The sequence below is a fragment of the Physeter macrocephalus genome, chromosome 14 (assembly GCF_002837175.3).
Source record: "Physeter macrocephalus isolate SW-GA chromosome 14, ASM283717v5, whole genome shotgun sequence".
NCBI lineage: Eukaryota > Metazoa > Chordata > Mammalia > Artiodactyla > Physeteridae > Physeter > Physeter macrocephalus.
The window spans coordinates 77,738,054-77,750,609 of record NC_041227.1 but is presented as its reverse complement, the minus strand read 5'-3'; the positions used below and the strand labels follow the sequence as shown (position 1 = coordinate 77,750,609).

The window sequence follows — 12,556 nt, the reverse complement described above, 5'->3', positions numbered from 1 at the left end:
AATGCAGGGCACAAGGGTTCGAGCCCTGGTCCGGGAAGATCCCACACGCCTTGGAGCGACTAGGCCCGTGTGCCACAACTACCGAGCCCACATGCTACAACTACTGAAGCCCGCATGCTGCAACTACTGAAGCCCGCGCGCCTAGAGTCTGTGCTCTGCAACAAGAGAAGCCACCGCAATGAGAAGCCGGCGCACCACAATGAAGAGTAGCCCCCGCTCGCCGCGACCAGAGAAAGCCCTTGCGCAACACGAAGACCCAATGCAGCAAGAAAAAAAGAGAAAAAAAGAGCCCCACAATAAGTTTTGTAAACTGTAAAAGTAACATGTGCACATGATAAAAACCACAAACCAAGCAGAGGGTGTGACGAAGCAAAAGCCTTTCTCCTCCCCAAAACACAGGTCCCGCCCTGGAGGTGCCTCTGCTGACAGTGTCTGGCAGGTGGTTCCAGAAACTTTTATACATATTCAAACATATGTAACACACAGGCATCCTTTATAAATATAAAAATGGCATCAATCAATAAATACCACATCACACTCTTTTTTCTACTTAAAGTCTTTTCACATTAGCACAAAAATACAAACGTGTTCACATTATAGCTTGAGCCTTACAAAAAGTGCCATTTCTGTCGAAAACACTAGAATATCAGCAATTTTATATGGCCAGAGGTAGCAACAGCGGGCTAGAATTCTCTTGTATTGATGAGTTTTAATTTATCTAAATGATCCCCCACTGACGGCATTTAGGTGGCTTCTGATTTTTTTTGTAGTGAACGGGTAGGCACCATGTTAGGAAATATGCTGCCTGTGCAATTAACGTGATCAAGGTATATGTGTTTATCTCTGATAAATACTCCAAATGCCCTTCAAAGAGCCTGAACCAGATCAGGACCTCAACAATGGTACCTGAGAGCCTATTTCTCCACAATCTTTCTACTAAAGTAACATGAGTTTTCATTTCTCAACTGATGTTTTCTTTGTGATCTAACATATGATCCATTTTTGTGAATGTCCTACGTGTGCTGGAGGGAAAAACTGTATTCCTTACTACCAGCTGCACGGTTCCCTAAAATCGACAATGCAATTAACAACTGCACTGCCCAGATCAGGGCTTCCTGAACCCTGGGGCCGTTCACATGTCCATGACTGTTCTCTGCTCTGGGCGGCTGTCCTGGGCAGCGTCGTTGTAAGGTGTTAGCAGCGTCCCTCACCTTTACCCACTAGATGTCAGTAGTACTCCCCTCAAGCTGTCACAACCAAGTGTCACCGGTGGCCACTTCAGAGTCACTGGTTTTGCTTTTCTGTCTCTACGGACATTGAGGCCACAAAGCAGAGAACCCCTTCAAGGTCCTCCGAGCTGTAAGATCTCTTAGTTGCTGGGGGGACCAAAGAGCGACTCCGTCACCTCCTTCACCCTCCGACACACCAGCTTTGCAGGGGGCCCCCAGGACTGACGGCCCAGGGCAGCCTGATGACCCGAGGGCAGCAGCTGTGGGTTGACCTGTGTGCCCCCAAATCCACGTGTTTAAATCCTAACCCCGATACCGCAGAACGTAAACGTCTTTAAAGACAGAATCAAGTTAACGTGGGTGGGGTCTTTAGGGTGGGCCCTAACGCAACGTGGCTGTTAAGGGGACATTTGGATACAGAGACACGCAGAGGAAGACCATGGGAGGACACAGGGAGAGGACGGCCATCCACAAGCCAACAAGGAGAGAGGTCTCAGAAGGAACCAAGCCAGCCCTGCTGACACCTTGATCTAGAACTTCCAGCCTCCAGAACCATGAAACCACACACTTCTGTCATTCAAGAGCCCCCCCCCGACCCCCGCCCTATCCCACCCCACCCCATCTGTAGTATTTGGTACAGCAGCCCGAGCTGACTAATACACCAACCTTGTGGCTTTACCAATTGTGGAGGTGACCTGGAACAGGGGCCCGACGCGCACTGGAAGCCCCATGGGACCAGGCGTCAGTCACAGAGGCTACGGCGCTGCAGGGCGGGAAGGACGGCCAGCACGCCCGGGGACGCCCAGGTTCGCTGACTGGGGCAGCTGTGTGCAGCAGGAGGGGCGGGGCGGGAGGGCCGGTGGCTCCAGGAGGCGACACGGGCTGTGGGAAAAACGCTAACGGGCCCGGGAGCCTTGGGCCTGCTGCACGCACCGGGACCGCTCACGGCCCAGCTCTGTACAGAACGTGCAGGGGACTGACGCTCAGTGTCTGTCAGCGACCGTCGAGGGGAGAGGGCCACCGGGGCCCCCCTCGCCCCTGTGGTGCACACACCCCTGCACACCGGTGCCTCCAAGGGCACGTTCCCGCCCCGACGCTGCCCCCAGCCCTGGGGCCGCACACTCCACTGCAGAGCGCCGAGGGCAGCCCAGACATCCACCTCAAACGTCCGTGTCCACACCAGCTGCTGGGCTCCCCCCGCCCCACCTGCCCAGCTCAGAAACTGGAATTCCCGTCTTCCAGCGGCTCAGACCACAACCCTTGGCATCGTCCTTTCACACCCACGCTCAGTCCACCAGCAAAGCCTGCTGGCCGCACCTCAGCTTCCACCCAGAACCCACCTGCTCCTCGCCACCCTGGGCCTGGATGGAGTCGGGAGCCTCCGCCTGGGTCTCCCCGCCTCCGCCCTCACCCCTGCGTCAGCCCTCCACACAGCCCACGAAGGAACCGCAGGTAAGTCTGATCTTATCAGCTCAACTCAAAACCACCTTCCTACCACTCCAAGTGAAAGACCTCCCCGGGGTCACCCGTCACCCAAGTTATCCCACGGACCTCCTCGCCACCACTCTCCCCTTCCGGCTCTGCTCCTGCCCCTGGCCTCCTTGCCTTTGTTCTAACGTGACACACAGAGTCACCTCAGGGCCTTTGCACTTGCTGTTCCTTAGGCCTGGCATGGTTTTCCCTAGAAGAATCTTCCTCCCCCACCCATCAACAGGGGCTTCCCTGGCCATGCGCTGTAGGAGACCACCCTTCCCACCCCTGCCCTGTCCCCTTCCCGGCCTTTTACCACCTGACAGTGCTGAGGGCTGCACGCAGATGGCCTGGTTCACCGCTGGCCCCCAGCACCAAAACGGTGCCAGGTACACACAGTAGGAGCTGAATGAGTAGGTGGATGAGGGAGGAGTGTGAAAAGGGCCAAGAGTGTGCAGAGACCCCCAAACCGGGTGACCCATCCTTAGCCCCCTCCTTTCCAGATGCCCCTGGCCCTCTGTGGTCCCCACTGAAAACCCGCCAGTTGGTAGGACCCAGAGGGTTTTCATTTTCTTCTGGGAAAAAAAAAAAAATTGTTTTGTACCAAACTATTTAAATTAGAGAAAAGAAACAATGAACTTTAGAACAACAACCAAAAAACAACAGACGCCTGAGGGCGGGGTGGGTGTCACTCGTCCAAGCCTCCTGGAATGGGGCAAATGGGGCATTTGACCATGACGATGAAAGAGCCTTGAAAATATGGCCTGCTTCTGACCCAGCAATTCCACCCATGGGAACAAATCCCTGGGAAAACAGAGGTGTGGACCAGGATTTTTCTTCAAGAGTAATCATCACATCATTTACAGAAGCTAAGGAAGGAAGGAAAGGACGGTGGGAGGGAGGGAGGGAAGAAGGTAGGAAGGAAGGGAGAGAGGGAGGGAGGGGGAGGGGGAGGGGGGAAGGAGGGAGGGAGTAAAAAAGAAGGCAAATGAAAATGCCTGACGATCTAGGATTGGGTCATTGAAGGCTGGGGCCGCCACCAGGCAAAAAACTGTGTAATCCCTAAAAAAAATTTTTTAAGAACACACAGCTTTGTGAAATGTTTCATAAAGCATATACTAAGTGAAAAAGGCAGGTTACAGAGCGCTGTTCACAAAATGACCTTGATTTTGGAACTGTGTGTCCGTGTAGAAGAAATTCTAGAGGAAATACACGGAAACGTCTGGAGCTATTATCTCCTCCACAGCCGGGCCCGGCCCCTCCTCCGTGCGGCTTCTGGGCCGAGCGTGGGCTCGCAAGGCTGTGCCTGACCCGCAGCCTCTTCACACACGTCTTGGAGCGCCTCAATTGCTGTCAGTGGTTTTGTGCCAGCACAGAATTCACGGCCCCTTCTGCTGAGGGCACTCCATTCCCTCTGAGGACCGCCCCTCCCTACACCCTGGAAGTGGCTGCCCCCCCATCGAGGGCTGGGCACGATCAGCCTGGTCCATCCCATCTCCTTGGCCATAGGGTTTGCGCTTCTGCAAAAAGCATGAACCCCAGTCAGCCAATCGTTGAGAGTGCATCACAGCATCTTTGCCAGTGCTACGTGGAAAGAGGTGGCCTCTTTTGTGTGTCTGCTGAGCTGAGCAGGCCCACGGGCTTGGGAGAAAGTATCAGTGACCACCATAAGGACAGTGGGCCCACCTTGAATGAAGCCAACAGAAAGAAGTGAAACAAGGGGGGTGGGGGGAGACAGGGAAGAGGGAAAAGAAACTCCTTGGTTTGAGCACCTGGATCCAGCCGTACCTGAACCATGACCTAATTACTGACATACTTCGGTTCCACAAGCCAATAAATTTCCCCTGACTTTTTCTAACCAGTTAAAACAAAAGTCTTGGTCCCTCGCAACCCAAAGCATCCTGCTACTAGAAAACTCACCACTGAGAGAACAAGCAGAAATTTCACCACTAAGAAACCCAAAGACTGGCTGCACAACAACGTGACTGTACGTAACACCTCTGCCCTGTACACTGGAAAACGGTTAAGATGATAAAAGTTTACAATATGTATATTTCACCACAGTTTTTTAAAAGCGCACACGAATAAACCACATCCTGGAGATTCTGAAATTTTTTAAATCCTATTTAAAAAAATTTTCCGTAAAAGAGGGAAAGGCGGGAGTTCCCTGGCGGCCTAGTGGTTAGGATTCCAGGCTTTCGCTGCTGTGGCACAGGTTCAATCCCTGGTTGGGGAACTGAGATCCCGCGAGCCACGCGGCCTAAAAATAAATAAATAAAAAGGGAAAAAGCAAGCCACAGAGGCCCACCGCCCGGCATGACTCACCTGCCGCCTCCCGGCTCCTCTTCTCGAGCTCCAGCTCTGCGATCTCGCTCAACAGGGTGATGCCGTGCAGGAAGCTCGGCTCCAGGACAAGGCTCTGCACTGCCTCCAGCCTCTCCAGGGCCGGGGCTCCAGTGCCCGGGGAGGGCAGAGGCCTGGCCTGGGGCAGCTCTGCCGCGGCCGCTAGGGCATTCATGCCAGCCAGCGGGTCCTCCAGGCTGGGCGGGAACTGATCGGAGCCCGCTTCCTCCAGGAAGCAGGCGCTGCCGGGCACAGGGGCGGCCTCCGGGGCCTCCAGACTCAGGCACTGTCCCTCCCCAGGGGGCACGTCACAGTCCGGCCGTTCCAGGCTGGGCCGGGGCTCGCTCGGGGCCGCCTGGGCCCGATCTTCCTCGGGAACCGCCTCTGCCATGGGCACGTCCACGGGCACCTCCACTGGCTCCTCCTTAGCCTTGACCAGCGGCTCAGGCGTCAGCCGCGCCCCCAGGTCCGGGGCGGCCGCGCACGACTCCGTCCGGCCCGGTGAATCAACCCGCGCCTCGGCCCCCTCGGCGAAGTCCGGGCACCCGGAGGGCTCCGCGGGCCCCTGTCCGCCGGCACTCAGCGCCTGGGCCTGGGCCTCCAGCAGGCCACCCGCGCAGCCGCCCGCCGGGCTCGGGGCCGCCAGGGCTTCCTCGGGGGGCAGCGTCAGCGGCGACTCGAGGGAGGGCAGCTCTGCGGGGCCTTCGTCCATGTCCTCCACCTCCGCCTTCACCTCCCGCTCCGCCAGCGGTTCTTCGTCCGGAACCTCCCGCAGAGGCTCTGGGATCTTCGACGGGGACAGGCGGATGGGCTTGTCCTCAGGCGAGAGCGCCAAGCGCTCCGGCCCATCGGCCGGGAGCGGCACGTCGGGGGCCAGGCCGTCGGCATCGGCAGCCGCCGTGGGCTGCAGCAGGAACGGGTAGGGCCTCCCGTAGTGTGGCGGCAGGGCTTGAAACGGGTACCGGGGTGGGATATCTGCCGAGGACACCAAGGGTCAGCGGGGGCCCCTTCTCCTGCCATGTCCGACACCCCCGTGCGTCCCCCATCAACACCCACCCGCCAGCCACCCTCTCTGCTGGGCCGGCCTGCGGGGCTGGGATCCCTTCCAGACGGCATCTGAGGAACCCCAGGGCCTTTCTGCATGTCTGGGCCACAGGGAGAAAAACTGGCCACCATACTGTCCCTGAGGGTCTTCGGGTCTCAAAGGCTCTTCCTCTGGTCCCCCCGGCCTCGGCACCCAGCACAAGGCTGGGCCAGAAGCACACGCTCAGTAAGACCCCAAGTGGTCCCCACCCAGCCGGTGCCGACTTTGCCCTCCGTCCCACAAGAACCCACCCGCCCCGTGCCATTAAAGCAGAGTTGGGGCACCCAAGTTGTTCAAAAAATAATAGTACTACAGTGCTGGCTCCCCTCCCTCGCTTTTTTACCCTGAACTCCCACCCTGGAGTGTAATCTCCCTGAGAGCAGGACAGTGTGCAGCTGGCCGTCCGTAGTGTCCCAGGCCCAGCCCAGAGCAGGGCGAGCAGCAGGGGCTCAGTATGAACCAAACCGGGGGAGAGAGACGCGCAGAGCAGCCTCACCCTGCGCCGGGGCCAGGCCTGTGCTCCACGCTTGACTTGATTAGCAGGACATCGAATCTCCCCAGAGAGGGGCAGCCACCTGCCCAAGATCACACACAGCATTCCGGTGGCAGAAATCTGAACTTGGGAATTTGAACTCAAGTCCTCCCACGGGAAGAGGAACACAGGCCTCAGGCCCCTTCAGGGCCACCTGCTGCATGTCCCGACCAACACAGGACACGGGAAGAGGGCGCGTGTGTGCGTGCAGCGCGCGGGGTGGGAGTACTACTCGGAATACACCGTTTTATCGTCAACTCAACAGAGCACCCGCCGTGGGCCAGCTATGGTGCTAAACAGCCTGCAGGTCTTACTTTGCTGAATGCTCAGACGGGCCCTTCCGGACTTAGAACCTACGTCTAACATCACACCCATTTCCCCTGCCCCCACCGCTGAGGGCAGCTAGAGAGAGAAGACGGCCAGCTGTGTCCTCGGGCATTCCTTCCCGAGCCCAGCGGTGAGCCAGGTACACAGCAGGCGCTCAACGCAGAAAGAAGGACTGACAGGCTGAAGGAGCGAAGGCGCGAATGGCCGCACGGGGATCTGTTTCACCAGCTCCTACCTGGGAACAAGGCCTGGAAAGGGCTGGGGGCTCCCTTCTCCAATTCTAAGTCCTTCTTCTCGACGACGTTCTCGGGGGCCTCCTCCTTGCGGGTGATGCCAGGGGCGGGCGGCGGGGAGGCGGGCGGCGGGCTAGTGGGGTGGGCGCTGGGTGTGGCGGGGTAGGCGTAGGTGGACGGCTTGGACACATCCTCCAGCTTCTGGATGACCTTGGCCTTCAGGGCAGCCACAGGGGAAGCGCGGGGAGATGGCGGTGGACTCATGGCCTTGCCGTAGGTGCCCGCAGGGCCAGCGGCCAGGCCAGGGGGCTTCCGAGGCAGCAGCCCGGGGCCCGAGGCGCCCAGGCCACCCTTGCCCGCGGCGTCCAGGCTCCGCTTGCTCACCTTCTCCTCCATCTCCGCCCGCTGCTCCTGGGCCTTCAGCCGCTCCTGCTGGGGAGGGGGCCGGCAGGCAGGGTCAGAGCGGCAGGACCCATCACCCACCACCTGCCCTGTGTCCGGGGTCCCCGCGACCCACAGACAACCTCAGGCAGGGTCAAGCACAGCATTCCTTGTAGAATTCCAGCTAGGGTGGCCCTCCGGTCTAGACCCAGGCCCCTCTGGGACCCTCACGGTCAGGGCGAGGGGGGCCGGTGGAGGTGTGAGGCTCTTTCACGACACTAGGATAGCTACCTGCACGGAGAACTCACTACCTGAGGGCACTCTCCTGCCTTATCACATCTGGGTCTCAAAACACCTCAAAAGGTGGGCCGGGGGAGCCTTTCCCGGTCTTAGGGAGCTGGCTCACCAACAGCCCGGGCTCACCAGGGGCCAGGCGGTCAGCACACAATCACACGGGGAGGAAGGGCTCCCCGCTCCCGCCACTGTCACGACGGTTAAATCTCACCGAACAACCCGATGACACAGAAATCACTAGCAACTCCATTTCCACAGGAGGAAACTTGAAACCCAGAGAGGTGAATTCACTTGCCCGAGGGCACACAGCCAGGCGTGGCAGAACTAATAAGGTTCAAACCCAGGGCCCCATTTGCTGCCTGTGTCACCTGGGTTGACTCCTCCAGAGCAGCTGCTGCATAAGAAAGGAGGGGCAAGGCCAAGCAGAGGACAAATGTCCAGGAACACCTTCAAGGAGGCAGGAGAGCTGTGGGCTTTAGGGAGTCCACCCACACGGTGGCGACACCAAGTGTCGCCTATCTTACGGGACCAGGCAACGTGGGTAGAGGCCAGCCCCGGCCCGAGAGGGGAGCCCAGAGCCATCAGGCGCCCAGCCGGGCCAGGCAGGGCTCAGGAAACAGCGGGAGCCCACAGGGATCCCTTCAGTTCCCATGCAAACATCTCCAGTCCACAGGGCCACCTCTCCCGCCTTGGTTTCCCCATTGCTACCTGCACCCGCCACCTGCCAGGCTCTGTCCACCTCTCAGCCTTGCTCACACCATCCCCTCTGCCCAGAGGGCTCCTCCCCAACTAACTTCTTCAGGTCTCTGGGCAGACGCCACCTCCTCCAGGAGGCCCCCCTGACCACCAGCCTCTCTCATTTTTTTCTGACTCACAGTCCAGAACTGGACTTTCTGCTGGTTGGCCCCACTGCCTCGCCAACAATAGAGGAGCCCCGGCAAGGGTCTCCAGAGCCCCCATGGCCCTCCTGTGACCACGCCCACCCCAACTCACCACCAGCTGGGCGCTCCGCTGCAGTTCCAGGGCCTGGGCCGCCTGCTGCTGCAGGTACAGGAATTCCTGCTGCCGCAGGAAGTGCTGCTGGGAGAAGAGCTGCAGCTGCTGGGCGTGGTGCAGGGAGCTGCGGCCTGGCGGGTACAGGGCCGGCCAAAGGGGTGGCACCGCGGCCCGCTCCATCAGCTCCGCTGGGGGCAAGAAGACAGTGAGGCTGCACCTACCGCCTGGCGCCCATCACCCTATTTTACAGATGGGGAAGCTGAGGCAGAGCTGGGCTCAGCTGGGCCTCCAGCTGCGTCCTGGGGACGGAGAAGCCTGTCCTCCTCCCTTTGCCATGGGTAGCCACATCCCAGGCCCGGGGCCAACGTGGGGACTCCACACCTTCTCCTACTATACCCAGTGGTCTGCAAAGTGGATTCCTGAGGGTTGGGGGCACCAAGGCAGAGGGTCCGGGCCTCCCACCAGGGCAGCTCTGCTTTGGTTCTCCACGTGGGCTTTCTGGGTAGAAACTCATCAAAACAAGGACCCCTGTGGCTTTATGACACACCCACCCTACTCTGCTGGGTGGACACCCCCTGCCATAGGAGGACAGTCCTCCTCCCACGGCGTTTGGGACAGTCTCACTGTAGAAGGCCATCACAGCCCCTGCCCCCAGCCACGGGGCCGCCACTTACCAAAGTGAGGCAAGTGATCACTGGGAATGACCACCAGCTGGCCCGACTGGGGGTCCCTGACGAACTGGTAGGCCGACGGCAGGGAGCCCCCCAGGCCGGGTGGAAAGGCAGGCGCCATGCCCTGGTGCAGAGAAGGGGGGCCCAAGCCTAGGAGAGACCCATGCCCGAGTCAGTGCTGGGGACCCAGGCCCAGCCTGCTCCCCCATCCTCCACTTCCTGGGCCTCCAAGCAGGAAGCCGAGGGTGCGGGCCGTGAACACGCGCCCAGCCACCCACTCTGGGCACTGTCCACAAACAGGCTTGGCCAAGGGCCCACGATGCTGGTGCCATTAATAATGGCCCTGCTTGGGCAGTGAGGGAGCTGAACTACAGGGAGGAGAGGAGGGGTGCCGGCCCTGCACCAGCCACCAGCGCCGCGCTCCGGAAGCAACACGCCAGGCCTCCCCATCCCGGCCCACCGCCGCCCTCCCGCTCACCGTAGGCGTGTCCAGCGAGCCACATGGACGTGCTGCCCGAGCGGGGCAGCCAGGGGTGCGTGGCCAGGTGGGCCGCAGGGTCAGCGGACCAGCGACCGGAACTTGCCAGCGCCGGGCCCCCGGTCACCATGAGGTTGGGGTTCAGGCCATTAGCAGCACAGCTGGTGGGGTGCAGGCGGGCCAGGTCAGCCAGCTCCTTACTTTCTCTGGAAGCGAACAGGGGCATCAGGGACAGGCCGGACGGCCCCAGGGACGGGTGGGAGAGAAGGGGTGCCGCCCCAGGTCACCGGGGGACACCGGGCTGCTGCTGGGCCAACCCCGCCCCCGGTGGACAGAAGAGCCAGCTGGGGCTCAGCAAAGGGCCCCCGGGGCCTTCCTCGGGAGGGTGTCCCACACTCTGAGGACCACCCCGCAGCCATGCAGGGTCACCCAGCCTTGCCCTGGGGCGCCCAGGCCCTCCCGGGCTGCCCCAGGCCCTCACCTGAGCAGCTTCTCCTGGTCCCGGTCCAGCCGTGCCCCAAGCAGCCGCTCCTCTCGGTGCCTGGCCCGTTCATCTCCACAGTCCTCGTCGGCTCGGCTGTGCCCTGGGTCGGGGAGACAGGCAGGAAGTGAGGCCCACTCAGGGCCCCAACAAGCCCTCAGCATCTGAGAGCTTCCCTCACCCTGGCCGGACGCCCTCCGTGCCCAGAAACGTCCCTCCATCGCCCCTCAAAGAGCCTACCTGGAACTCGCACAGGTAACCGGGATATTGCAGTAAAACATCGTAACCCGGATCGAGTAACCACACGGTATGAACCGAGTGGCATTCGCTGACACGGTTTTACTACTTTATCACCGGAAAGGCAGGTTCTGGGAATGGGTCAGGATGGAGGGGAAACCACAACCCAAAAAAAGCGGTCGCTATTCAGAAGCACAGCGAGGCCCGGGTCACGGGAGATCAGCCTCCCCCCGAGGCCCCATCGTGGTTCTGTCTGCTGCAGACCTGTGGCTGATCTTTTCAAAATCAAGACGGAAAAGTGAAACCATAGAACACTACGTGTGCGTGGGCGAGTGGAGGATACGGGGGCTGCCATCCGGCTCACCCACCCTTGCCCTGGTGCCCAGAGGACGTTCCCCCGACCCGTGGCTGGTCCAGCTGCACCTTCCATGAGCTCCCCGCCTTCCCCAGAGCAGAGAAGGCAGGTCCTGAAGTCCCGGCCGGTTCTGCAGGGGCAGGAGCTCGTGGAGGGCACCCAGGGTCCAGCCCTCCTCGCCCCACCTGCCCCAGACACTCTTCCTGGACATCTTCTACACCACACAACAGAAGTCAGCGCGCATGTGGCCGCCCCGGGCCGGCTAGGGCCCAGGAGGCAGGCGCTATCACCAGCAGCTGAGACTTTTCTCGAAAGAGAAACCGCCGAGGCTGGACTAACTCCTTCTCTAGGGTCAGTCATCATGCTGGACTGGTGTCCTCCCACCCAGGTCTCGGGAGGTACACCCGGGGAGGAAGCCGCCCCCAGGGCCCCGGACCTTATCGGTTATTACCCTGCTGGAGACAAGCGTCCGGGGCCACCTCGCCGGGGCCCCCCAGCAGTCCCCACATTCATGGTCTTCGTGGGCGGGGACCCAACTTGGAACGCGGCCGTCGGGCATCTCCCCATCGTTTCTCCCCTCCTGCACCCCCAACACCAGGAGCTCCTGAAGAACAGAGCCCCCAGGAGAGGCTCAGGGATGCAGGGGCTTCTCCTTCCCTCCTCTTCCAGAAGGTGGAAACCCACCGCCCCAGAACAAAGAAGAGAAGCCCACGGGGAAGGGCAGCCACACAAGCCCACGTGCCCGATGGACCACCCACACGGGGTGGGGGGGGCGGGCAGCCTAGAATCAGGGAGGGTCGCATCCCGAGAGGCAGCTGGAGATGGACCAGGGGCCCCCAGAGGCGGGTCTGCAAGTTCCAGAAGCCACTGGAGCAACGAGGAAGCAGCGTGTGCGGTTAAGCAGAGGAAAGCCAGCGAGCTGGGGCACCGGCAGGGCAGGAGTGGGGGTGGGCGAAGGAGTCTTCTTGCTGACCTGGCCCCCACGGGTCACACAGGTGTGTCCCAGGCCACCCGCTAAGTCACCCCATGCAGGCCCTGAGCTGACTCTTCTTGTGCCAACGCCCGGTCCCCACGAATGTTCCCAGCACGTGGCAGGAGGTGCAGAAGCAGAGGGGAGAGGCGGGAGGTGGCAGAACAAGCCCGTGCCCACGCGGGGTGAGACCCAGTGAGGGTGTCCCGGCCTCCAGTGCCAACGTGGTTCCCAAATCCAAGGGGACCCTGAGCCCGCCCGCCCCCTCCGTGAAGGACTGGAAGGGGCCCTGCTTGGGGGCCCCCCTCCCAGCCCGGGCTTTCAGGCAGGGCCATCCAGACTCCTTCAGCTGGACTGGGAAACCAGAGCATGTGTCTGAGGCCATCCACGGGGATGGCCTCCCAGGCCCACAGAAACCCCAAAGACCCTCCCACCCACCGGCCACGCTGGGGTGGCAGACAGGCTTTGGCACAGA

At 60.7% G+C, this 12,556-nt stretch overlaps 1 protein-coding gene across 1 annotated transcript in view; it reads right to left on the bottom strand.

Moving 5' to 3' along the window:
* Positions 1-12,556, bottom strand: part of TNRC18 (trinucleotide repeat containing 18) — a gene marked incomplete at its 3' end in the record, with an annotated part of 44,995 nt that overhangs the window by 20,730 nt on the left and 11,709 nt on the right. Inside the window, exons 5-10 of the mRNA XM_028498051.2 lie at positions 10,520-10,622; positions 10,039-10,244; positions 9,564-9,710; positions 8,887-9,077; positions 7,221-7,650; positions 5,025-6,017 (exon numbers count right to left, since the gene is read on the bottom strand). Coding sequence (XP_028353852.1) covers positions 5,025-6,017; positions 7,221-7,650; positions 8,887-9,077; positions 9,564-9,710; positions 10,039-10,244; positions 10,520-10,622 — 2,070 coding nt within the window. The remainder of the gene's footprint in view (positions 1-5,024; positions 6,018-7,220; positions 7,651-8,886; positions 9,078-9,563; positions 9,711-10,038; positions 10,245-10,519; positions 10,623-12,556) is intronic.